The sequence below is a fragment of the Bos mutus genome, chromosome 8 (assembly GCF_027580195.1).
Source record: "Bos mutus isolate GX-2022 chromosome 8, NWIPB_WYAK_1.1, whole genome shotgun sequence".
Taxonomy (NCBI): Eukaryota; Metazoa; Chordata; class Mammalia; order Artiodactyla; family Bovidae; genus Bos; species Bos mutus.
Genome location: NC_091624.1, coordinates 37,680,472 through 37,705,943, shown reverse-complemented (window position 1 = coordinate 37,705,943; position 25,472 = coordinate 37,680,472). Strand labels below are relative to the sequence as shown.

General features: G+C 42.8%; 1 protein-coding gene across 4 annotated transcripts in view; it reads left to right on the top strand.

Moving 5' to 3' along the window:
- The first annotated feature begins 1,516 nt into the window (after positions 1 to 1,516).
- The window catches only part of NFX1 (nuclear transcription factor, X-box binding 1), a 66,434-nt gene continuing 42,478 nt past the window's right edge, over positions 1,517 to 25,472 (top strand). For all 4 annotated transcript variants that reach the window (XM_005903020.2, XM_070375471.1, XM_070375470.1 and 1 more), the window contains exons 1-6: positions 1,517 to 1,671; positions 5,184 to 6,182; positions 16,118 to 16,276; positions 17,963 to 18,040; positions 21,681 to 21,786; positions 24,896 to 24,967. In XM_005903020.2, coding sequence (XP_005903082.1) covers positions 1,647 to 1,671; positions 5,184 to 6,182; positions 16,118 to 16,276; positions 17,963 to 18,040; positions 21,681 to 21,786; positions 24,896 to 24,967 — 1,439 coding nt within the window. In that variant the 5' untranslated portion in view covers positions 1,517 to 1,646. The remainder of the gene's footprint in view (positions 1,672 to 5,183; positions 6,183 to 16,117; positions 16,277 to 17,962; positions 18,041 to 21,680; positions 21,787 to 24,895; positions 24,968 to 25,472) is intronic.

Below are 25,472 nucleotides of genomic sequence, written 5' to 3'. Positions count from 1 at the left end.
CCAAAGCCTGGTGTCAGTGGACCGACTTTGCTTTGCATTGCATTGCATGAGCAGACCTGTGTTCAGTTTGTTAACAGTACCATTCTTTGCTTAGAACCTTTTAACTTCCTGTTGCTCTTGGAATAAAATCCATTATCACGTGATCTAATTACCTTCCTCCAGTTTCATATTGTGCCACTCTCCTTGCTCATTGCTCTCCAGCAAATATTTCAATAACTTTAACACTTCGAGCCCTTTCCTTCCTCCATAGCTTCTGCACCTGCTTCCTTCTGCTATTCCCTCTGAATCTTCACATAGTTGATCATTCTCATCTATCCTTCTACTCAAAGAAGGCTGGCCACCTTTTCTGGAGCGGAACCTAGTAAGTCACTGTTACCCTGCTTATTTCTTTGACAACCCAAATCACCAGTTTGTAAATAAACTTAGTTTCAAAATATTTTTTATAATTATTTTTGGCCACAGGGCCATCTTTCCTTCCTGCACCTTCCATTGCTACACCTGGGCTTTCTGTTTGGGGGAGGGTGGGGCTGCTCTCTTACTTCATTTGCTTGGGCTTCTCATTGCAGTGGCTTCTCTAGTTGCAGAGCACAGGCGACTAGGGCACACCAGCTTCAGTGGGTGCAGAACTCTGGTTCAGTAGTTGTGGTGCATCAGCTTAGTAGCCCAGAAGCATGTGGGATCTTCCTAGACCAGGGATCAAACCCATGTCCCCTGTGTTGGCAGGTGGATACTTAACCACTGAACCATCAGGGAAGTCCCACATTACTTAGATTTAACGTTCCCTACTAGTCAATGCACTTCATTGAAGGCAGGGACTTGTTTGTCTTTTTCACATTAACCTCCAGCAGTTAAAGCAATGCCTAAAAGTATGCATTAGACTGTGAATGAATGACTCTTATTTTGTGTTCTTGGGGAAGTCTGGAGCAGTGAATTACTTTACAAATGCAGATGCTTAACACTTAAGTACTGTGTTCTCTTTAGTAGAGCAACAGCAAAACACACAAATGAAAAAATTCCACACACTGAAAACATTTTGTACTTAAAAAATAATCAGTACCCCCAAACCTACCCCCTCTCACATTGAGTCCCTCTGTATCTACTTTAGTATTGTCATCTGCCCTTTCAAGTCCTTTATCATTTCTAATAAATGGGTTTTTGTTTCTAAACTGATTTGTAAGAGCCTTTTATCGTTTGTTTTGCAGACATTTTTTCCCCTTTCTGCCTTTTGACTACTTCGTCTTTGTTTTAATCCTAAATCTGATCCACGCTAGTAAATAGGTGCGGTCTGACCTGACTCCAGAAAATCAGGCGAGGCTGGTTGGGTGGGAGGGTTAAAGGACACGGTAGCAGTAGAGAACAGTGACTCTCAAAAGGAAAACAACTATTGATTGTGCAAGACCGGGCATGCTTACCCTCCCGGGATCTTGGCTACCTACAGCTACTAGTACCCTGCTTCAGCCCGGCGCCGGGCGCGTCTGTTTGACGTCACCGACGCTCCGCATAGTTGACTCAGGCCGCGCAAACTCCGTGGCCGTCTACCGCGCGCGCAGAAGCGAGTTTTCTCGCGGCGCCGGAAGTCCAGAGCACATGACCGGGTGACAGCGCTCGCTGGGCTGCAGGGCTCGCTTTAGGTGTTGCGGCACGGGATGGCGGAGGCGCCTCCTGTCTCAGGTACTGTACCGGCCCTCGCAGGACTGGGCCCCTTTCGGGGAACGGAAATTGAGTCAGTGACGAGTCCTAGGGCACCGGCCATTCGTATCGCGAGAGTGGCACGTACAGGGGTTGGGGATAGTGGCTCGGAAGGGCCAAGCCACGCGCGTCGTGCGTCCGAGGTCTTAACCATCCTTGGTTGGTGATGAAGCCCGGCAGCTGGGTTTCCTAGGAGAGTCGGTTTGTCCCGCTGAGTCGATGCGGGTGTCCCGCCCTCTCCAGGGCTCTTCCCGGCCTTCCTGGGGCAGTGATATCCCACAGGCGGGCGTCGGCCCGTGACGGTGGCTAGCTCTCGACGCGCGGCGGGATTGCTCGCTGTGCTTGATATGCATTCGTGCGTCCTGGGGCAGCAGCGCGGGCGCGAGCCGAACACTCGTGGTTTCCAGTCTCAGCTTGCCATGAGCTCGCAATGTGAAGTCTCGTTTTCTTCATCTGTGATTTGGGAGTAAATAAGTCAATTAGTCTGAAGGTTCCCGCCGCTACTGTACGTGTTACACAATTGTTAGCTTACTTCCCCTCCCAGAGTTGTCTCAATGTGTAGAGACAGCCTCATATGGCTGTTAATGTAACACGATTTCCAGTTACTTCAGGGTACCTTATATCTTTGTTTTCCCAACTCTTTGGACAGTGACGGAAAAGGAGCATTTTACATAGTGATCTCAGCGCACACATATAAAAACGAACCAAAAATTTCAGGAAGCAGTGGTTTTCCTTATTATCTCCAATACACTCTATACTACATATTTCGTTTGAAAAAATTCTTGTTACAACCCACTACATAATTTGATTTCATGATCCACTCTTTCGGAAAAACAGGGCAGCAATTTGCAGCATGAGGTTCGTGAACAGTCATTAATTTGAGTCTCAGTTCTGCTACATACCAGCCTTTTGGGGCACCGAGAAACCTATATATGTATTTGTGTACTTGGTGGCAGGTAAAATATATTTGTTACCATGGATCTTGGTCAAAAACGTTGGCTAACACACTGCATACCCTAGTCCATTTTTTGTTTGTTTACCCTAGTCCTGATTTAGGTATTAATTCATCTTGGAGAGTGGGGACCACATTTAGCCTGGTGTTTTGTATTTCTCCCACTCACTCTTTTCCCAGATCCCCTAAATTGGATCCCTTGGTCTTCCTATCCTTAGGCTCATATCTGGCCCATTTCTGCACCATTCAGTGTTTGAAGCAGAAACGAATGAGTGGGGCTAGTTGTGAATCTTATTTTTGGCCTCTGGTGTTGCTCTCCAGGTTACAACCTCTGTCTCATCTATTGAGGCAAAGTCGGGTAATCCAAAGACCTCCCCACTTTGTCTCCTCTGCCTTAGTTCGCTTTGGCCTTAGTTCCTACTCCATGTTCTTATTTCAGCATTATCTCTAGCCCACACCTCCATCCTCACTCCAGTGTAATTCTATTACCTGCTGTTTTCCTGAAACACCAAGGGGTATCTTTCTACCCATGGATAGACTCTCCAGTGCCAATTTTGTCTCTGGACTTTATAATCTGCAGTTGGATTTTCCCCTTACTCTGCTCCACCCACCTGTAGGTCACCCACCATGGTGTTGTCTTGGATCTCTAGTACCACTTGCACTATAGCCAAGCCTTGGGGATGAGATATCCTATTTAGTAACTTCAGCTGCTCAAAATAGTGAAAAAATAAAGGTGTCTCAGATTTTTGAGTCCAGTTTCCTGTGCCCTTTTCCCCTTCCTCGTATCCGTGAATGATCTGAGGGCTTTGTCCACTACTTCACATTTGGTGGAACACATACTTTATATGAATAGATGCTGCTCTGTCTAGATTCTCAAGTTGAGTCAACCCTTTTGCTGGTTAACATGAAACACCCTTTGTATCCTTTAACCTGGCTATTCTGGACTACTTTACTGACCTTTTTTCTGCCCCTCTTACAACCTTGCTTCTTAAAGCAGGAGAAAACTACACAATACCTACTTGGTCTAATTTACCCATTCCCCCTTAAGTTCTCTCTTATGTATCTGGAACACCTTCTCTGCCACCTTCTGAATTTGTCTAATCCTCTTGCCATTTTGTAAGGCTCTCCCACCCCATCCTTAGAATCCTGCCTGTGTGAAAGCTTTCAGGACGAATCCTGGATTGAGTGAGAGGTTACCTTTATGATCTCGCTCAGTTCTTAAGTATATGTTTCTATGGTACCTGATACTCAACTTCTGTCAATGGAGTGTAATTTAAGAGCATGGTCTCTAGGGTCACATGGCCTGAATCCTGAATCTGCTCTGGAATACCCCTGTGGCCTTGGGGAAGTTACTCTTTACCGAGTCTCAGTTTTCTCATCAGGAATGTAAGGATTAAATAAATTAACGTATGCAGAGTGTTTAGAATAGTGCCTGGCATGTGTTAAGTACCTAATAAATGTTAGGGCTTATTATTAAACCTGAAACTCGCAGGCTGTGCACTGCAGCCTTTTGCGGTCAGGTCTGTTTCAGATAGTCTGTAATCTTAACGGCAATAATAAAGCACTATTTTAACCACTTTATACTTGTTACTAACCTTGCTTTAATCTTCATAGCAACTCTTTGATGTAGGGATTCTTACTATTCCATTACTGGGATTAAATAACTTGCATAAAGACACAAGTGATGGACAGGGACTTAAATCCATCTCCCAGGCCCTGCTGATTCAGAGAATATTCTATACACTGCGCATAGTCTGACTTTGCTACTATCTGGTTTTGTGTCCTTAGGCGAATTGTTTTATCTTTGGACTTCAGGGACAAAGTTGACTACAAAGAAGCATGTGGCTGGTGGAGGTGGGGGATGGATGAGTAGGTTGAAGGGGCATAGGCCTAATTTTTGAGACTCTGGGATTCTGACTGTATTAACAGAGGTTATGTATGGAAAACCTAAAATACATTCCAGGGGGGATGAGATGGGATGTATTCTTCCTGCTAAGTACGTCTATGTGAAGTCTTCACTTAAATTCCACAATGACCCTTTGAAATAGTATTATCAGCTTTTGTCATGTATGTGGAAACTCAGGCTAAAAGCAATCAAATGATTTTCCTGAGCTAATACTATAAACTGGAGGGTCAGGCTTTAAACTGATTTGGGCTGACTCCAAAGCCTGTTAACTTAATATTACACAATGCTACCGTAGAGTTTTGAAAGACCACACGGAACCTGCCGATTGATGTCTCATCCCTGAACTGTTCGCTGACCTTACATTTCTCAATAGAAATAAACACATTTATAACTAATGCCTGATAGCCCAGGTGAACGGTTTTACTTGGCAGTTCAGCAGTGGCTGTTGGTAAGGCTGCCAATCAGTCTTCCACAAGCAACTTGAACCCACCACCTTCACAGAAAACAGGCCTTGTGCGGAGACTATTTTATACAAAGTCCTTAGGAAGATAACTCTTAGGTCTGGCGTACAGTCTTTGGGGCTTCATGAGTGACCAATTAATTTCTTTACTTACGTGTCTATTTCTTATGTCCTAGGTGCTTTTAAGTTCAATACGGATGCTGCTGAGTTCATTCCTCAGGAGAGAAAAAATTCTGGTCTGTACTGTGGGAGTCAAAGGAGACTAGATTCTAATAGAATTGGTAGAAGAAATTACAGTTCACCACCTCCGTGTCACCTTTCCAGGCAAATCTCTTATGATGACATCTCTGCTGTTCATCAGCACAGTTTTTATCCTTCAGGAAGCAAACCTAAGAGTCAGCAGACTTCTTTCCAGTCCTCTGTTACTAACAAATCTCTCAAGAACCATGGCCTTCAGAATCAACCTTGGCAGAAATTGAGGAGTGAAAAGCAGCATATCAGAGTCAAGAGAGCACAGGGCCTCATTGACCAGACCTCAGATGCACCTGGCCTAGAAAACGTGGCCAAGTCAGAGAGTGGGACAAACCTCAGAGAGCACAGTCCTTCCGAGAGTGAGAAGGAAATTGTCGGTGCAGATCCAAGGGGAGCAAAACCCAAGAAAGCAACCCAATTTATATACAGCTATGGGAGAGGACCAAAAGTCAAGGGGAAACTCAAAAGTGAGTGGGGTCACAGAATGACTCCCAAACCTGAGGAGGCAGGACCTGAAAACACCAAACCAGCAGGGGTTATCCACCCTGACTCTTCAGATGCTTCCTCTAGAAAAGTGGTAGCGGATGGGGCCAGACGCGGCGAGCAGAGAAGACACCCACAGAAAAGGTCTCCCTGGGAAGTGGAGGGAGCCAGGCCACGACCAGGCAGGAACCCACCAAAACAGGAGGGCCAACGGCATACAAACGCAGGGTCCAGAGACAACATGGCCTCCATTCCAAAGGATGATCTTAATGAGAGGCCAGCAAAATCCACCTGTGACAGTGGGAACTTGGCAGTCGTCAGCAGGTCTTCTAGAAGGGCTGACCCAGAGAAATGTGCTGTAAGGAGGCAGGATCCCCAGGTAGCATCTTTTCCCCGAGGCAAACAGAACCACATGCTAAAGAATGTGGAAACACACACAGGTAAGCCTACCTAAATGGTTGGAAATGTTTTCTTTCTTTCTTTTTTTTTTTTTTTAAATTTTAATTTCTGAATTGGTAATACACTCACACAATTTAGAAATCAGAAAATATAAAAAGGTACCAGTAGAAAGTCTTTCTGTTCTTGTTCATCCTCTGCTTGGGTCCTGCCACCACCTGCTCCTCTTCCCAGGAGATGTCCACTGACTTAGTTTTTATCTATCATAAAAGTGAAAGTGTTAGTTACTCCATTGTGTCCAACTCTTTGTGACCCCATGGATTGTAGCCTGCCAGGCTCCTCTGTCCATGGGATCACCCAGGCAAGAATACTGGAGTGGATTACCATTTCTTTCTCCATTATATATTATAAGCAAATACAAATAAGGAAAGTTTTTCTTAACAAATAAGGAAATTAGTAAGGGTTTTAAAAAGCACAGATACGGGTGATACAGATGTTTGGCTACAAGATTTTTTTGAATTGTCAAAAAACACAAGTAGGGATGGTAACATCTCTACTACTTGAAGTTCCAGCCTGTGCATCATCTCTTGTCTCCTTGGTCGCAACAGTTCCTGACTAATCTTGCCATCTCCAGTTTCTCTCTTTTAGTTCACTTCTTACATTAGCATCAGAAAGTGGTATTTCTGGGACTTCCCTGTTGGTCCAGTGGTTAAGACTTTGAGTTTCCACTGCAGGGGGCATGGGTTTGCTCCCTGGTTAGGGAACTAAGATCCTGGGTGCCATGCTACACAGTCCCCCCCAAAAGTGATATTTCTAAAACACTTATGGACCTGTGTCACTCCCTTGCTTGATTCTGTTCACTTTTTCTCATCACCTACAGATTCTGCCTTACACAACAGCCTCATCTGCTGCTGCTTCAGCCCCCACCACATTTTACTCCCTGGACTCTGGTACTGTCATCTTTCCACGTGGTCACATACGTGGTCCCTTCTGTCTACACTAGCTACTAACTACTCAGCTCACTGGTGAATTCTTACTCATTGTTGCTCTATTGATTTATGGCTGTCCTGGGTCTTCGCTGCTGCTCAGGCTTTTCTCTAGTTGTGGAGAGCTGGGCTACTGCCTAGTCGCAGTGCTCGGGCTTCTCGTTGCGGTGGCTTCTCTTGTTGCAGAGCACAGGCCCTAAGGTGTGCAGGCTTCACTAATTGCAGCTTCTGAGCTCTAGAGCACAAGCTCAACAGTTGTGGCACCTGGGCTTAGATGCTCCAAGGCATGTGATATCTTCCCAGACCAGGGATTGAACCCACGTCTCCTGCATTGACAGGTGGATTCTTTACCACTGAGCCAACAGGGAAGCCCCATACTCATTTTTCAAAAGCTATAGTTTAGTTACATGTCCAGAAAACCTTTTCTCACCCCCACAGATAGCACTGATCTTTGCTCGCCCTGTGATATGTCTTCCCCATCCACATACATGCTTCTCTTGTAGCACTTAGCTTCACCACTGGAAACCATCATTTGTTCACGTGTCAGTGCCCTCCACCAGTTGACATGTTCCTTGAAGGCAAAGAATGTACCTTTCCTTTCATTTTTATATCTCTCTTGCCTAACACAGGTCTTAGAACACAGTAGTTGCTCAGCTCTGACTGTTAGAGAGTTCTTCTTTGCATTAAACTGAAAACTTCTTTCTGGTAAATGCTTCCTATCCCCTCGTTTAGGTTCTGTCCTCTGGAGCTACACAGCAACTAGTCTCTCTCCTCTCCGCTTCCCTCCCACTTATGGCAAGTCAGCTCTTTGCAGTATTGAAGATACTTCTCATTTGCCCGGAGTATATATTTTTATCCAGGATCAGTAGGTTCATTCCTCCAGCTCTTCCTCATGGACCATCCTGGTCTCCCTCCAGTTTAATGTAACATACAGCCTAACACACGAAGCCACCACCTGCCCAGGCCTGTTTTTACACAAGCCTAGTGATGTAGTTCTTGTCTGCTTCATCAGGCACTCCTTGGGACTTTGAGTGTGAACCAAGGCAGTATTATACCAGATTTGTTTTTGAATTCTCAAGGCTGGTTAATAGTTTCCTATTGCTTCATAACGAATTGCCACAAATGTAATGGCCTAAGGTAACACAACTTTACTGTGTCACAGTTTCCATGGGTCAGAAGTCTGGATACGGGTTAGCTGAGTTTCTACTCAGGGTCTTAGAGGACTGCAGTTTGGCTAGGCTCAGTGTTACCTGAGGGATGGGGTCTTCTTTGATGCTCACTGGTTGTTGATAGGATTTAGTTCTTTTTTTTATATATATATTTTTTAATTTATTTGACTGCATCATGTCTCAGTTGCAGCACATGGGATCTAGTTCCCTAAACAGGGATCAAACCCCAGCCCCCTGCACTGGGAGTGTGGTGTCTTAGCCCCTGGACCACAAGGGAAGTCCTGGTAGGATTTAGTTCTTCATGGGTGCAGGATTGAGGTCCCCATTTCTTTTTTTTTTTTGGCAGCACCACGTGGCATGCAGGATCTTAGTTCCCTAACCAGGGATCAAATCTGTGCCCCCTTCAGTGGAAGTACAGAGTCTTAATGCTGGACTGCCAGGGAAGTCCCAAGGTCCCCATTTTCTTGCTGGCTGTTGGCTGGGGGTCACTCTGAGCTCTGAGGGCCGACCTGCAGTTCCTTACCATGTGGTTCTTTTCACATGGTAGTTTATTTCTTCAGGGCCTGCAGGAAGCCATCTGCTCCAGATTCTTTACATGACTTCTGTCTTTGATCACCAGACTCTTTAAAAAGCACTCAGTTGATTAGATCAGTTCCTCCCGTACTCAAGGGGTGATTATCCAGGGCATGCACACCAGGGCTGGGAGTCTTGGAGGCCATCTCAGTTCTGCCTAATGAATCTCCCGTGGTGTCACATACTGTCATTTTCTTGAGACCTCTTTATTCATTTTTATTGAGTAAATGCTTTGTGCTAAGCACTGTTCTAGGTACTAGGAATACAGCACTAATGGCATTTACATTCCTGGCAGGGAAGACAGGCAGAAAGCACTTAAATATTCAGTCAGTCAGGTGATGATAAGAACTAAAATACAAGGCAGATTAAGAGGACAGAATAATAGGGGTGCCAGTTTACATAGGTCGGTCTCTTTGATGAGGAGGCATTTGAACAGAGACCGGAAGGAAGTGCAGAAGTGCGCCACATGGCTTTCTGGAGAAGAACATTTCAAGCAGAGAGAGAAGCAAGTGTAGATTGGGGTGGGAGGGACAGCGTTGTGAGCAGTGAAGACGTGGGTAGGAGAGGAGGTCAGAGAAACTGCAGAGGCAGGGTTGTGTGAGGCTCTTAGATTTGGTTCTGAGTCAGAAGATGAGAAGCAGCTAGGAGGCTGGGAGGCTTTTTGGGGAAGAGATGATCTAAAATGATCACCCAGCCTGCTGTATAGGGAGTAGGCTCTAAGGATGCAAACTGGCGAGTTACGAGGCTTTTGCAGCAATTCAGGTACTTGATGGAGATGTGAATTAAGGTAATAGTGGTAGAAGAGGTCAGAATTGCTTAGTTTCTGGGTGTGTTTGGAAGATGAAGTGGACAGGATTTACAGATAGATTGGTTGTTGGATTGAGAAAAACGAGAGGAGTCCAGGATGTTGTGTCTGAGCAGCACAGAAGGCGAGATACCACTCACTGCGGTGGTAATACTTGGGGAGAGAAAGCGGTGTTTTTTTTTAAAGTTTTTAGTTTGGAATACTTATAGACCTATAGAAAGATTGCAAAGGTAGTAGAGAGAATTCCCATATATCCTTCACCTAGCTTCCTCTAATGTTAACATCTTTGTCGAAACTAAGAAATTAACACTAGTACCATGGTGTTAACTAAACTTCACACTTGGTGGGTTGTTTTTTTTCTTTGCAAGGCTTGCAGGAGCTTAGTTCTCCAACCAGGGATTGGACCCAACCCTTAGGCAGTGAAGGCAGAGAGTCTTAACCACTGGACTGCCAGGGATTCCCCCAGACTTTATTTGGATTCACCAGTTTTTCCTTTAATATCCTTTTTCTGCTCCAGGATCCAATCCAGGATACCACATTGCACTTAATCAGGATGTGTCCTTTGCCTCCTCCAATCTATGACAATTTCTTGTTGGAAAAGGTGTTTTTGTATATCTTTTGTTTTGTCTCCTCCTTTTTCAGGAAAGATAAAGAATTTGGTTAAATTTGTTAGAATTAAATTGTCTACTGGACAATAGATCTGTTAGAGAGTCAGATATAAAATTCAGGGAAGAGATATGGACTAGAGACTTAAATTTGGGCATTGTCAGTGTACAGATGGTGTTTAATGGACTAGAGGAGGTCACCTAAGGTGTGAGTGCAGTTAGAAAAAGAGTGAGGATGGAGCCTACTTCATCCTGGCTGTAAAATGAGCATCCAGTAAAGGAAGTTGTAAAAGAGTAAACTGAACTAGGAGGTGAAATGTTCTAAACACCAAATGAACTCAAAGAGGAGGGAGTGATCAGTTGTGCGGAATGCTGTTGATCAGCACAGAAGGAAGACTACATACTGACCGTTGTATTTGGCAATCTGAAGGGTGTTGGTCTTGCTAAGAGCAGTTTTAGTGGAGTAGTAAAGATGAAAGCTTGATTGGAATGGAAAGAGAGGCTCACCCCAGATATGCCTCCACGGCTCTTTGAGAGCCGCCTTTGTTCACTCTCATTCTGCTGAGAGAGCCCAGCACTGCCTAGTCCTCCCAGCTGTCTGGATCCCTCATTGCGGTAACGAAATCCCCTGTGTCCTTAAATTGTTTCAGCTGTGCCCCCTCTTAAATGACCTGTGGCCTCCTCTCGGGTGACGCCTTTCCTTACAACTTTAGAGCCTGCTCTTTTCACTTATCCCACTCACCTTAGTTTCTGGAAGATAGGAAGAGCACACTCCTTCCCCAGGGTCATTTCTACACTATTTTTGTTCTACCTTTGTATCATTTGAAGCTAATGCTACAGAACCTTTTCTCTCCATCACCTTCCATGTCTCATCTTTGTCATCTATTAGCCTCTAAACCTCCCAACCCTCATTTATTAATGCATCCAGCCTCTATCTTTTCTCTGCCCCAGTGGTTTTCAAGGTATACTCCAGATCAGCAGCCATCAGCAACACCTGGGAACTTGTTAGAAATGCACATTTTTAGACCTCAGACTTAGTAAACAGAAATTGTGGGTGTGGGGCCCAATAATCTGTTCTTTTGAGAAGCCTCCAGGTGATTCTCATGCACTTTCGAGTTTGAGAACTACTGATGTGCCATAAATCCTGCTGTTGTTCTGAGTGGCTTCAGTGGTCATGTGGGTTTTCTGATCTTGTCAGCTGAAGTGACCTGCACATCCGTTCCTCCTCCACATCCACCACCAGGGAAGTGACCCTGGGGATGCCCCGTCTTTGCAATCCCAAAGTCCTGTGTGCTGCCTTCTGACCACAGCCTCCTGTGCTTTTGGCTCTCCCAGTCTCTTCCACCCACTACCAGTTCTGCCAGTTTCCTCTCCTCCTTCATTCCCCTCTTCAGGCTGGACCTTACTGTATGCCATTTGAAGTGCTAACCCTTCGGCCAAGACATTTTGAGGAATCCCGACCCTGGCTGGTTGCTGCATCCAGCTTTTCTACCCGGTTTGGATGACAGAACGCTATTCCAGGAAATCGTGTAACAGCACAGACTTGGTGTTCAGTCACCCTCTGAGTGAAGCCTTCTTGATACTGCCCCCACCCGCTTCTCGCTAATCTCTTTTCCTGGCTTATTTTTCTCCGTAGCACTTGTCACTATTTGATGATACTGCTCATTTTCAATATTTATTTGTTTATTGGCTGCCTTCCACCACAAGATGGTAAACTTCACGAGGGGAGAAGACTCTTTTCTGTTTTGTGCACTGTATATCCTTAGTGTCTAGTATTGGGTTGGCCAAAAAGTTCATTTGGGTTTTTCATAAGATGTTACAGAAAAACCCAAACAAACTTTTTGGCCACCCCAGTACATCGTTGGTTCTCAGTGAATATTTTTAAATAGTGGTCTCCAGCTTGGGCTTCCCCTGGTGGCTTGGTGGTAAAGAATTCATCTGCAGTGTGGCAGCCACAGGAGATGTGGGTTCCATCCCTGGGTCGGGAAGATCCCCTGTAGGAGGGCACAGCAATCCACTGCAGTACTCTTGCCTCGAGAATCCCATAGACAGAGGAGCCTTGCGGGCTACAGTCCATTTGGTTGCAAAGAGTCAGACACCAGTGAAGTGAAGGAGCACGCATGTACGCTCGCTCACTCCATCCAGCTCAGTTGGCTTTCATTGCCCACTTCCCCTTAAGTGACCTTGGGCAGCTGTCCTTTCCGTTTTCATTTAAGACTACTACAAACCCTTCCCACACTTATTTAGACCTTCCTGACATTCACTGATCTCCCGACCTCAGCGGACCTCCTTGCCTCTTTTACTTCGCTGAGGAAGGGGAGGTCATCACTTAAGAAAAGGCATACTTTTCTCAACGTTTTGCAACTTCAGAGACATCTGTGCCTGTTCTTCTTTTTCTTTCATTCTGAGATCTCCTTATTTCCTTTCATCAACCTTTGTACATCTGCTCCTCCAAGTTCTCTGCCTGAAGCTCTTCCCGAGTCTGGGGAGATTCCAAGGGAATCTTCCCGACCCAGCGATCGAACCCACATCTCCTGCATTAGCGCGCAGATTCTTTATCACTGAGCCACCTGGGAAGCCCGCCTCTGTGCTGTACTAACTTAAAAACCTTTACCTGTGGCCCCTAAACTCTGCCACAAGCCTTAGACTGACACAGATAAACGTGATTTCTGACATATGCTTCAGACTCAGCAAGACCATCATAAACACATTGATCATGCTTAACATTGTATCAGCTTTTTAAAAACAGCTGCTTTAAATAAGATGGCTTACTAAAGTTGATAGGTAAGTAATTTTACCTTTCTTTCCACCATCCAGATGTAATCAGCTCTGATCTTTTAATCTGTTTCCTTAAAGAATTTTTCAGTGCTCAGTTGTACATAGTTGAAACCATATAACGTAAGTTTTACCCTTTTTTGCTTATTATAATGTAGTATTTCCCACTCATTAAGAAATTTTGGTAAACTTTAACGTATATATGCCATAAATAGGTATGCATTAATATTTAAACAGTCTCCCTCCTTTTTTCTGATATATTTTAAACTAAATTCCAGATATCAGATTATTTCACCTTCATGTATTTTAGGTTACATCTGTTTTAATAATATAGCCATTTTCTTACTTAATCACAGTGCCATTATTGTGCTTAACAAAGTTAGTGATAATTCCTTGAAATCATATAATACCCAGTCTACAACTGAATTTCCCTGTTTGCCTCAAAAAAATGCCTTTTTACAATTGGATTTTTCAGGTTAGGATTGTTTTAGGTATTTTGTTTTTAATAATTTATTGGTGTATCTGAAAAGTTTGTAGTCACTTCTACAGAGAGGTCTCTGTTCTTCTGATTATTTCACTGGGCTGTCACTCTCTTTACTGACTTGCTGTCAAAGAATAAGTATAAAGTAGACACAGTCATGACTGAGGAATGGTGGAGAAGCCCTAGTGGGAGAGGGTTTAGGAGTGAAGAAGAGCCAGTGGTCAGGATAGGGCTGCACCCAGCCTGGACAAGAGTCTTACACCTGAAATGTGATAGTTCACTGGCACAGAGCTATTGTTTTACCTATGTGCCTTGTTTTACGTATGTTACACATTTTGATAAAACTGAAATGTTGATGAAAGAATTGTACTGTCTCCCTTTCTAGTGTCTTTCTAGAACCTTTTACTGTCATTTATTACTTTTATTCATACAGCAAGTATTATTGAGTGCCTTCTATGCATAGAGTTAGGAAATAAGGTAAAATAAGTAAAATATATGATATTAGACCTAAGTGATATGAAGGAAGCTGAGAGAGATATGGAATGCTTAGGGGAGCGGGCTCCAGTTATGAAAGTGTGGCCAGAGACTGCCCTGTTGAGAAGATCATAGTTTGAGTAGACACCTGCAGGGGCTGAGGAACTGAGTTGTGCAAATGTCGGGGGAAAGTGTTCTCTAGGCAGAGGGAAGGACAAGTTGTAAAAATCTCCCTGCAGGAATCTGCCTGCCAGTTTTGGGCTAGGAAGGAGGCTGATGTTGTCTCAGAGTAGTGGCCTGAGGAAAGAGGAGTCACAGGTGAGGACTGGAAGATGGTGAAGGGCATTGTAAAGATTTTGGCTTCCAGAGGCACGTGATGGAGGAACCTTTGACAAGTTCTGAACGGAAGAGTGTATCTTCTAATTTTTCATTTGGTGGGCTCCCTCTGGTGGCTGTGGTGAGAATAGCCTGAAGTGGGAGGCCATTGTGATAATCCAGGTGAATGGATAGTGGCTTAGACCAGAGTGTTAGCAGCAGAGATTGGATTCTGGATCCGTTTTGAAGGTAGAACCAGCAGGATTTGTGAACATACTGAACATGGAATGAAACAGACATGGGAAAGGCTGGGATATGTAGGATATTCAAAGTCGACAACCGTCACCACGTAACTAAGTGTTTGTGCATCCTAGTGGTCAGATTTCACTGTGACTGGACTTAGAAGCATCACAGTAGTGATTTCTTAACAAGCAATAAATTTAATGAATAAGAGAAACAGTAAAATAAAAAGACAGTCTTCAGGGTGAAAACTGTAGTGTTCTCAGGGTATGCTCCATACTTCACTTAACCTTTCTGTGTGCTTTAATTCTAACTCAGCGCTGTTCTGGAATGGTCAGTAGGCATTTTCTATAAAATTCACCCTAAGTGTAAGTCTCACTGACCATTCCTCTGCCCCAATCAGCTTCATATATAAATGTCTCAAACTTAAATCTCGCTCTCTTATGGGCTTCCTCTTACCTCCAGAATCTTCCAAATGTAGCATGGTAACTGGTAGGAAATATAATTAACTTTGTTATTCAGAAATGTTAACCTATGCAAGGTAGGGTATCCCTACTTTTAAGAAAGAATCTGATTCCTTGGTTTTTATAATAGAATTCAGTTTTATAATGTATCCATCTGTGTCTAGAGCAGATCAATTTCCCTTTCATCAGTCAATCGCAGTATCTTCATTCCGGCTTTCTCCAGAGGAAAAGCGCTATCTCAGAAACTTTACTAAACTTTACTAAAGCCTAAAACTTTGCAAGGAGAGAAGTTATGAAACAGACTGGATGATACTCATTTATTCTTTGAGTCGTTCATTGAGAAATATCCCTGAGCACCTGGCATGGGCCTGGGAGTACTACAGTCATCAGGTCCTGGTCCTGCCTCCGGAGCTGACAGCGTTGTGTTCTGTGTTTAGAAAGATTTCACTGAAATCGTGTTCGAGGCAAAAGTCTGGAAGTGGGAGGATTCTTATGACATCAGACCCTGGTTTCTCTCATAGATGCTGAGCTTCTGGAACCAGAGACTGTGTCTCCTTCAGTCTAGTAACCCTACTGTGGCGCTTGTGGTAGGCACCAAGCCTGTCTTTGTTGAGTGAACAACGAAAGACTTCCAGGGTATCTACTAGAACTGTCTCACCACCATGGGTTGTTGAAACCTGTCTAGGTTTAGTTTTCTTGCACCCGACCACTGCAGCTTCATGAGCCCCTCCCTAACGTAAATTCATGGATATGGTAAATTCAAAGAGGGCAAGGCATGGTGCCAGGAGTCTGTCCTATGAACTCTCTAGCTGTGTGTTAGGAGGAGATACTGGTGGGATCCTGGGCAGTTTCTGGGGAATGTTTCCTCAGATGTGTGAATCCCTTCCTGAGTCCCAGACCTGCTTCCTGAGTCCTCCATCTCAGCATACCCCTGCCCCTTCCCAGCCTGACACTCTGAACAACCACCTTGCTCAGAGCCAGACCTCCCTTAAAGTCTGTGTTTGCATTCTTCTCTCAGATGCCTTTCTGATCCTTGGTTGACTAAGGAATGTTTTTCTGTGTTTGAGTTTATCTGTTTTGTTTTTTAAACAGGCTCTCTGATTGAACAGCTCACCACAGAAAAATATGAGTGCATGGTGTGCTGTGAATTGGTTCGTGTCACAGCCCCAGTGTGGAGTTGTCAGAGCTGTTACCATGTGTTTCATTTGAACTGCATAAAGAAATGGGCCAGGTCTCCAGCATCTCAAGCAGGTCAGTCATTTCTGTCTTCTGAGTAGTTTTTCTCATCCATTTGGTATGTTCAGGTTTAATTCTCCTTGAGTATTTTATCTGCAGGGAGAGTATGTTGTCTTGACCACATATTTTGGATGACCATTATTAAGCTATAAATCTTAAACCAGCTAAACATAACACATTAAACAATAATCCTGTGTACGAGACAGCAAAAGAGACACTGATGTATAGATCAGTCTTATGGACTCTGTGGGAGAGGGAGAGGGTGGGGAGATTTGGGAGAATGGCATCGAAACATGTATAATATCATGTATGAAACGAGTCACCAGTCCAGGTTCGATGCATGATACTGGATGCTTGGGGCTGGTGCACTGGGACGACCCCAGAGGAGGGTATGGGGAGGGGGAGGAGGAGGGTTCAGGATGGGGAACACAGGTATACCTGTGGCGGATTCATTTTATATTTGGCAAAACTAATACAATATTGTAAAGTTTAAAAATAAAATAAAATTAAAAAAATAATAAAATATACTTAAGGTACAACATAATCAGTGACTTTTACTGAAAATGGTTGTTTTATCCAAATAGCAACTATAGAGAACAGCTTTTTAAAAATCGAGGTACAGTTTATGTACAATGTAACGTAACTTTCAGGTACAGCATAGCTATTCAGAATTTTTAAAGGTTATATTCTGTTTATAGTTCCTATGAAATATTAGTATATTTCTTGTGTTGTACTGTAGATTCTTGTTTTGTACTATAGATCCTTGTAGCTTATTCATTAGAAACGATTTCTTGTATAGTTTGCTTTAGAAAATTTATAGAAAGAAATATTTAATTTACTTTTAGGATTTTGAGTTTGCTATAGCTTTAACAGATCTTCTCCATAGTATTTTGTGGGCTTTTCCTGAAGTTATAGTAATATTTAGGGATAATGCAAATATTATTAATTATATATGCTTTCTGAACTTTGGCTCTCCTAATTTAAAATATTTGGGTTTTCTTGCATGTACTCAAGTGTTTGGGGGCTTCCCTGGTAGCTCAGCTGGTAAAGAATCATCTAAAATGCAGGAGATCCCAGTTTGATTCCTGGGTCAGGAAGATCCCCTGGAGAAGGGATAGGCTACCCACTCTAGTATTCTTGGGCAGGATAATGCGAGTATTATTAATAATATATGCTTTCTGAACTTGGGCACTTCTAATTGAAAACATTTGGGTTTTCCTGCATGTACTCAAGTATTTTATCCTACCTTTTTTTTCAAACCAAGGTTCAGATGATTACTTTGATATTAAAAGTAATAGAACATTCTCCCACAAAATAAAAAGTTAATTTTATGAAATGCTGGAAATGTTAACTAAGACTATGGCGATAATCATACTGTAATATTTAAATGTGTCACATCAACGTGCTGTGCACCTTAAACTCACACAATGTTATGTGCTGATTTGATCTCAATTTTAAAAAGTAGGATGAAATGCATACCTACTTTATTCACAGTATCTGAAGTCCTTATAAATATAAGCCTAAATCCAGTATTTAAGCAAAGCATTCAGTATTGAACTCGTTTCTTTTAAGTCTGATCCTTAACATGGAAACTACTGCCACTGCTTAGGTATTAATGGCTTCCTATAGATTTAAAATGTTTTAAATTACACGTGCTTTTGTAAGGAAAGTATTTTGATTTCCTCTCATTTTTCTTGACAGATGGCCAGAGTGGTTGGAGGTGCCCCGCATGTCAGAATGTTTCTGCACATGTTCCTAATACCTATACTTGTTTCTGTGGTGAGTTTGTTTTACATACACTGGTGTGTGCTGCTTTCGCTCTGTGCATTGTGCCTTATTTCCCAGCACAGGAGAGGCGGTGTGCTGGGCGTGCTTTAGAAGTTACTAATGAGACTTCAGAGCTACGGTGTCTGAGACATCACATGCATGTGGTGTGTACACAGCTAGAGTCACAGGCCTTTGTATTCTTGGCAGACTGTTCTGGAGATAGGCCTTCTCATCATGTCCACCAGATCACCTTGGTCTTCTCTTTAGAGCAGAGCTAATCAGATGGCAGAAGTGGGCACAGGCTGCTTCTCACCTCTAACTAACTCACTTTGAAATTCCAGATTTGGATAACGTGAGTGAAGGGTAGTGTGAAGTGTACTTTATTTAATTCAAGAAATCAGTCATTGGCCTTTATAATAAAGAGAGATTTTCTGTAAACCAGCAGTACAAACTGTATCCTTGTGCTCTTCCTCTTTATGGAATACTGCTTCCTGTTTAGAAATAGCTTGGTTCTTCCATGTGTTAGGAAAAACGCTTTTTGTGATCCAGATGCTTGTATCTGTTGCTAACATATTTCCTACATGTCTTTTCTCTCTCTCTGTTTCCTGCCTGTCTTTAATGGCTAGACTTTACCACCTGATGGATAGGGAAGCCTGGTGTGCTGCAGTCCATGGGGTCGCAAAGAGTCATACACAACTGAACGACTGAACTGAACTTACCATCTGGCTGTTGATTTCTCAGATTATATTTCTTAACCATTTTTCTCCCTCCTTAAATTACTTCATTTTTACTCTGTCGTCATTACCTCTCTGAAACTGTAGTCAGAAGTCATCGATGACTCCCTTCCTAACCAAGTTCAGGGCTGATTTCATAAATTCTTAAATTTTTTGGCCACTCAGCAGCCCTTATTACTTTTGACCATTCGCATCTTGAAATGACTAGCTCTGTTTCTTTTCTGCTTGCTGTCCTTTTTCTAACTAATTTGCTCACATTTCTCCTTTCTTGTTATTTAACTGCCAGCTTCCACCAAGAGTTGGTCACTGACCATCAACAGTTTTTAACTTCTAGACTCAACCTCTTTGTGAACTCAACTATCTTCTTTTCTTTAAATCCTCATCCACTGTTTCATTCAAGATCTTACCCCAACCGTCCTCTTCCAAAGAAAACTTCCCTTTCTTATCTCCACTCTCACTTTGGCCACTCTTATCCAAACTCTGCTGGTCTCATATGTTTCATTGCAAAAGTCTGAGGCTTAGTAGATACTGAATTAGTATTAGTTGAAGGAATGAATATTCTTGAATGTACTACTGAAAAGGCAGCAAGATATCAATTGTAAATTGGACAATAAGACCAATACCAAGGCTTAATTATTTTAAAGGATTTTTAAACATGAAGCACCATAATGAAATTTAAAATCTTGTTAAAGCCTTCACTGACAAACTGTATGTGAGAACCTAAGAAGGTAAAAGAATCTGGGGGTGAAGGTCAAGATGCTTGAGTGAGGTAGAGTGATGTGGCAATGCAAATAATGGCCTTGTTGTACCTGAGGACTTTGCCCTACTCTGCTGTTCAGGGAGACCATAGATTTAATGTACTTTATTGAGAACTTATTAATGTACCAGGCACCATGAAGAAACAGAGGAATGAGACTATTAATTGACTTCCCAGAGGTTAGAGGCTAAGATTTAAGACACAATTAAGTTGCTGTTCTACTTGAAGTACAGAGCCTGTGACTTCTGGCTGGATGATAAAAGGGGCCTTCATGAAGGAGGTGAAATTGAAATGGGCTTGGAAACTAGGTTTAAAACCATTAAGGCTTAGAGTCTGTTGTGAGGAGTCATCCAGTTATGGAGCCCAGGGCCTATGAAGGTGGAGGAGTAAGAGATGACTGGAAAGATAGGGGTGACTTCTTCATGCCAGGCCTAGATGTTGGGACTTCATTTGTCAGGCTGTGGGAAGCCACTGAGGACATCAAAGTGATTCTTTATGAAGATCAGTCTGGCAGCAATGAGTAAAGTATTTTGGGACCTAAAGAGTTTGGGGACTTATAGTAACTCAGGTGAAGAATACTGAAAGTCTGGAATGGGTTTTAGACTAGGACAGAAAGGCAAGAGTGTAAAATTTCAAAGGTAAACAGGAATTAACAACAGTGGGAAAGGAAGGAACCCAAACGTGGCTCCAGAGTTTCACGCTTTTGGAAATGGTGATACCAAGAACAGAAATGGCCAGGTCAAGAGAACCAGGTTTGATGGAAACAAGTGAATTCAGTTTAGAAATGTTGAGTTGGAGGAGTAAGACAACCAGTGAAAGATGTTCTACAGGAAGTGAGGAATATTTGGAGAAAGATCAGGATTTAGAGATGATAGTCGCAGTTGAGAGCAATAGATGAGAGACGCTAGTAGGTGAAAGGGTAATGAGGGAAAAGAAGTCGATACTGCAGAACCCTGGCAGGTGAAGGGGAAAGAACCACCTTTTAGAGTCAGGGAAGGAGGTGGGGCCACTGAAAGATGGTAGGAGAAAACCTGGGCACCATGTTGAAGCAAGAGAGCAGAGTCAGGGAGGTTTTTCTGATAGTGTGGAGATGAGGTTCTGGCCAGTAGAGGAAGAGCAGGAGCTGAGGTGGAGGGAGACAAGGTGTGAGGTACACTATGTAGGAAAATTGACAAGATTTGGTGATTAAACAGAATATAGAAGAAAAAGGAGGATGACTCTAGTTTTTGAGTTTGTGAGACTCGACAGTGATGGTATCACTAACAGAAACAGGGAACCCTGAAGAAGCTGGGGCCTAAGAAAAAAGATGCTAACTTAATAGATACATAGGCAATTTGAAGTGGCTGAAACCTCAAGCACAGATGTTCAGCAGACAGTTAGACATGTGGGACTGAAACTGAGGGTTCAGGGCGATGTAGAAAATTAAGATTTAGGACTCATTGGCCTTTAGGTGTATGGAACCTCACAGAAATGAACAAGATTTCTGAAAGAGACAGGCAAGAGAGAAAAGCAGAGGCCAAGGATCAGGAATTGGCTTCATTTAGGGTGTAAATTGCCCGAGTGAGAATGAATTCCTCAAGGTTGAGGGGCAGTCCCATGCTCTCAGTTTTACTCTTCCTGCCCATGCACTGAGTTCATGAAGGAGGCTTACTAAAGATTTTTTGAGTGACTTGATTATAAAACTGTAACCCTTTTATGCCTATATTACAACTTTAGAGTAGGCAAGTTCCTACTATGCTGGGGAGCCTCTGTTCTTTCCATCACTGCTGCCTCCCCGCCAGTGCTGTCTTCGTTTATTTCCTCTATCTGATTCTTAGATATTCCCCTGTCAATTCAAAGACCCATTTATAGAAGGACTTATTTTAAAGGATTATTTTTAAAATCTTAGATTAAATTAGTGAAAGTGACATTTTTGTAAGTAAAAATGACTAGTTTGTCTTTTCCAGGTAATCCCAACTTTATCATACTCGGTAAAGCTTTTGACAAGTAGCATTACATTCAACTTTTTATTTGAGGATAATGTGTTTATTGAACTAATGAAAACCTCACTTGTGTTTCATACTGTCTGGTTATATTGTATGATTTCACTGAAGTCTACGGGATAACAGTTGAAATTATTTAATTAATAAATTAATAACATCTCTGATCTAATATGTTTTAGGCAAGGTAAAGAATCCTGAATGGAGCAGAAATGAAATTCCACATAGTTGTGGTGAGGTCTGTAGAAGGAAACAGCCTGGCCAGGACTGCCCACATTCCTGTAACCTGTAAGTTGGAACCCTGGACTCCGGGGGATTCCTGGTGAACATGCTTTGCTTGTGGCTCTCAGTGCGCATATTTGGTTAGTGTGTAACAGGCCTGGGAGAAGGACAGCGTGGTATCATTCACTGAGCACTTGCTGTGTGCCAGGTACTCTACAAAAGTTGACTCGCTGAATCCCAACCACAGTCCGGTGATGTATAGGTATTTATCATCTCCATTTTACAGATGAGGAAAGAAATGAACCATAATAAACAGTTGATCAGTTACAAATAAATTTCTACAGACTGACTTCAGACATAGGTTTAATTCCTGTGTTCATCACTTAACAGTTATGTGATGTTGGACAAATTACTTCTCTGAGCCTCAGTGTCTGAACCTGCAAGGTAATAATGATATGATCAAAACTAGTTGCAGAATTCTACGAATATTAAATTAACACACTTAAGAGACTTGGCCCAGAGCCTGGCACATGGTAAGTGGTCAAAAAATGGTAATACTTGCTTTTATTACCCAAATCTAAGAGTAATACAGACACCAGAATGTTATAGTTGCTTCTGCTGTTATCTAGTTTCTGTTGCAGGAGCAGGAGTCGGATCAGAGGTCTTGTGATCAGCATGTGGGGGTGGTGCTGGGGACTGTCAGTGGGAGAGCTGTTCAGACTGGGCTAAACAGCATGGTCTGCCATCTGCTGGGCAGTCAGCCCCTCCTCTTCCTTTGACTGCTTTCATAGATCAGAATCCAGAAACTCATCTATTCCTTCCCTCAATTGGCATTTTGAGTAAATTCAGTAATAAGAAATTAACCCTTGCATGAGTTATCTTTCCGAAGCCTTCAATAGAAATGGGCCCCTGTTGTGACTATCAGAGGACACCAGCAGTGATGCAGACCAGATGGTCAGTCACTGAAGGAGCATTTTAAAACACAAGCGCCCAGTCACTGCCTCAGAGCAGTTAAATCAGAATTTCCTGCGGTTGGGTCTAAGCTTTGTAGTGTTTTTTTTTGTTTGTTTTTTAAAATTTTTATTTATTTTTAATTGAAGGATCGTTGCTTTACAGTATTGTGTTTGTTTCTGCCATACATCACCATGACTCAGTCATAGGTGTACATATGTCCCCTCCCCCTTGAACCTCCCTTCCTCCTCCCAACCCATCTGACCCCTCTAGATTGTCGCAGAGCACTGGTGTGAGCTCCCTGGGTCATACAGCAAATTCCCGCTGGCTGTCTGTTTCACTTGTGGTAGCGTATATATTTCCATGTTACCCTCTCCATTTGTTCCACCCTCCCCTTCCTGCTCTGTCCACAAGTCTGGTCTCTGCATCTCCATTGCTGCCCTCGAAATAGATTCGTCAGTACCATCTTTCTAGATTCCATATATGCATTAATACACAGTATTTGTTTATATCTCTCTAACTTACTTCACTCTGTGTAATAGGCTCTAGGGTCATCCATCTCACTGGAACTAACTCAAATGCATTCTAAGCATTGTAATTGTAAAAGCTTTCCAAGTGATTCTGATACATAGCAGTGTTGTGAATCATTACTCATTAAGTCCAGGTCTCAGGGATGTTTGAAATAACCTGGAATCATCCACACCTGACCAACAGTTTGTCTCTCAGTCTAAAGTTATTTAACTGTCCAGCCATGAAAATAATTTCTTCTGAAAGTGTTGAGGCGTGTCATATGGAATGTAGCTATTGAATAATGATACTCATCCTTAAAGAAGCACGCTTAATCTTAGTCTTCTGTGGGTCAGTCTGTCACATGGGTCACCTTAGGAGATTGGACACATGTTTCTAGATTGTTTTCAGTGTTTAAAACTGATTTAGTAATTATTATTACTAATTTAGGAGTTACATAAAAAAATCCACGCAGGCACACCTGATGTTTATAGCAAATTCTGATACCTATTTGATGAATTCAACTCATCTCTGATTGGCTTGTAACTCCCAAAGGATTGTGATTTGCCATCACGCAGATGCTACCTCCCCCCGCCTCCCCCACCAAGTTCCCAAAATGTTTTAAATAGTGATATTTCTGTGTAATTACCAGGGGTGTCTGCTTTGAAGAGGGTAGTATTTGTTTAAATATATCCATTTTGTTATTTTTTTCCTTTGGTCTCTTTTTATCATAGCTCCTATAAAAAAAGTTCTGTTCAGAGGCCTGATTCTGACCTACAGCGTATCATTGAGCCCAGTCCTTTCCATGAGTTCCTCTTCCCTTTGTTACTCACCAGCATGCCTCCCCTCACCCCCGCCTTCTTTTCACTGTTCGAGTTGTTAGCCCATCACCTGTTAGCACTTCATTAGCAGATGAGAACATGTCTGTACTTCTCATGGACCTAGCAGATTTGAGGTCTGTTACACTGAACAGGGAAGCCTGGCATGCTGCAGTCCGTGGGGCCACAAAGAGTTGGACACGACTGAGTGACTGAACTGAACTGAACATTGATTGAGTTCTGATCTGCTGCTGCTGCTGCTGCTGCTAAGTTGCTTCAGTCGTGTCCGACTCTGTGTGACCCCATAGACGGCAACCCACCAGGCTCCCCCATCCCTGGGATTCTCCAGGTAAGAGTACTGGAGTGGGTTGCCATTTCCTTCTCCAATGCATGAAAGTGAAAAGTGAAAGTGAAGTCGCTCAGTCGTGCCCAACTCTTAGCAACCCCATGGACTGCAGCCTACCAGGCTCTTCCATCCATGGGATTTTCCAGGCAAGAGTACTGGAGTGGGTTGCTATTGCCTTCTCCTCTGATCTGCTAAAGGACTCTATTGACCATCCTGAGTGGCAACCTCTTTATCCCTACGTACTGCACTAAGTGGGCCAAGACCATATTTAGAAATGCTTTCTTTGACTGGTCAGACCCAAATAAGACCAGTATTTTGACTTGGGCTTTTCTTTTCTAGTTAAATATTCTAAAATGGTACTGCTATCAATCCTTTCTATATAAAAACATTATTGGTATCTTTGTTTAAATAGTTAATCAACTTTAGATAAATACTAAAACATGTCATAGTAAGTTTATTTGCTGCCATATTCACAGTCGGGGTCAGGTGGGACAGCTTTGTTCAGGTTTGGATACATAAATATGTTTTATTCATCAAAACTTTTCTTTTTTAGTCTGTGCCATCCAGGACCTTGCCCACCCTGCCCTGCCTTTATGACTAAAACATGTGAATGTGGACGGACCAGGTAAAGTTAGACTTGTACTCCAAAAGAAGGCTTCAGTTTCCACATTGATGGTTTATGTATGAATTTCTAAAATGAAAGATTAGTAGGTAGGTGCAAATAGTATTTATTTACTGTCATTAATACATGGTAGGTATAAATAGTACTTTTCTGTAAATAGTAAATCCTGTGCTGCCTTAATCCTGTTTTGCAATCTTTTAAGTGATTAAAACGTTATAAAAAGTGAGATTATTGTGTTAGGTGAAATACTATGGGACTTTTTTCTTAACATCTCCAGTGGATGAAAGAACCAGGAGTTGAACCCCAGCCTGCTAAGGTTCAGGAGGCAAGGATCATTTATCTGTGCCTAGTGTAGTATCTGGTGTCTAGGAGGTTTTCAGTGAATATCGTTGAAAGAAAGAATAAGTGGCCCCCAGAGCCCGCCCTCTTTTCATAACAGTGCAAGTTATGCTTGATCAGTGCAGGGACCATTGGTAGCTGCAAAGCTGTGGAGTGCTTCTGAGGTCCA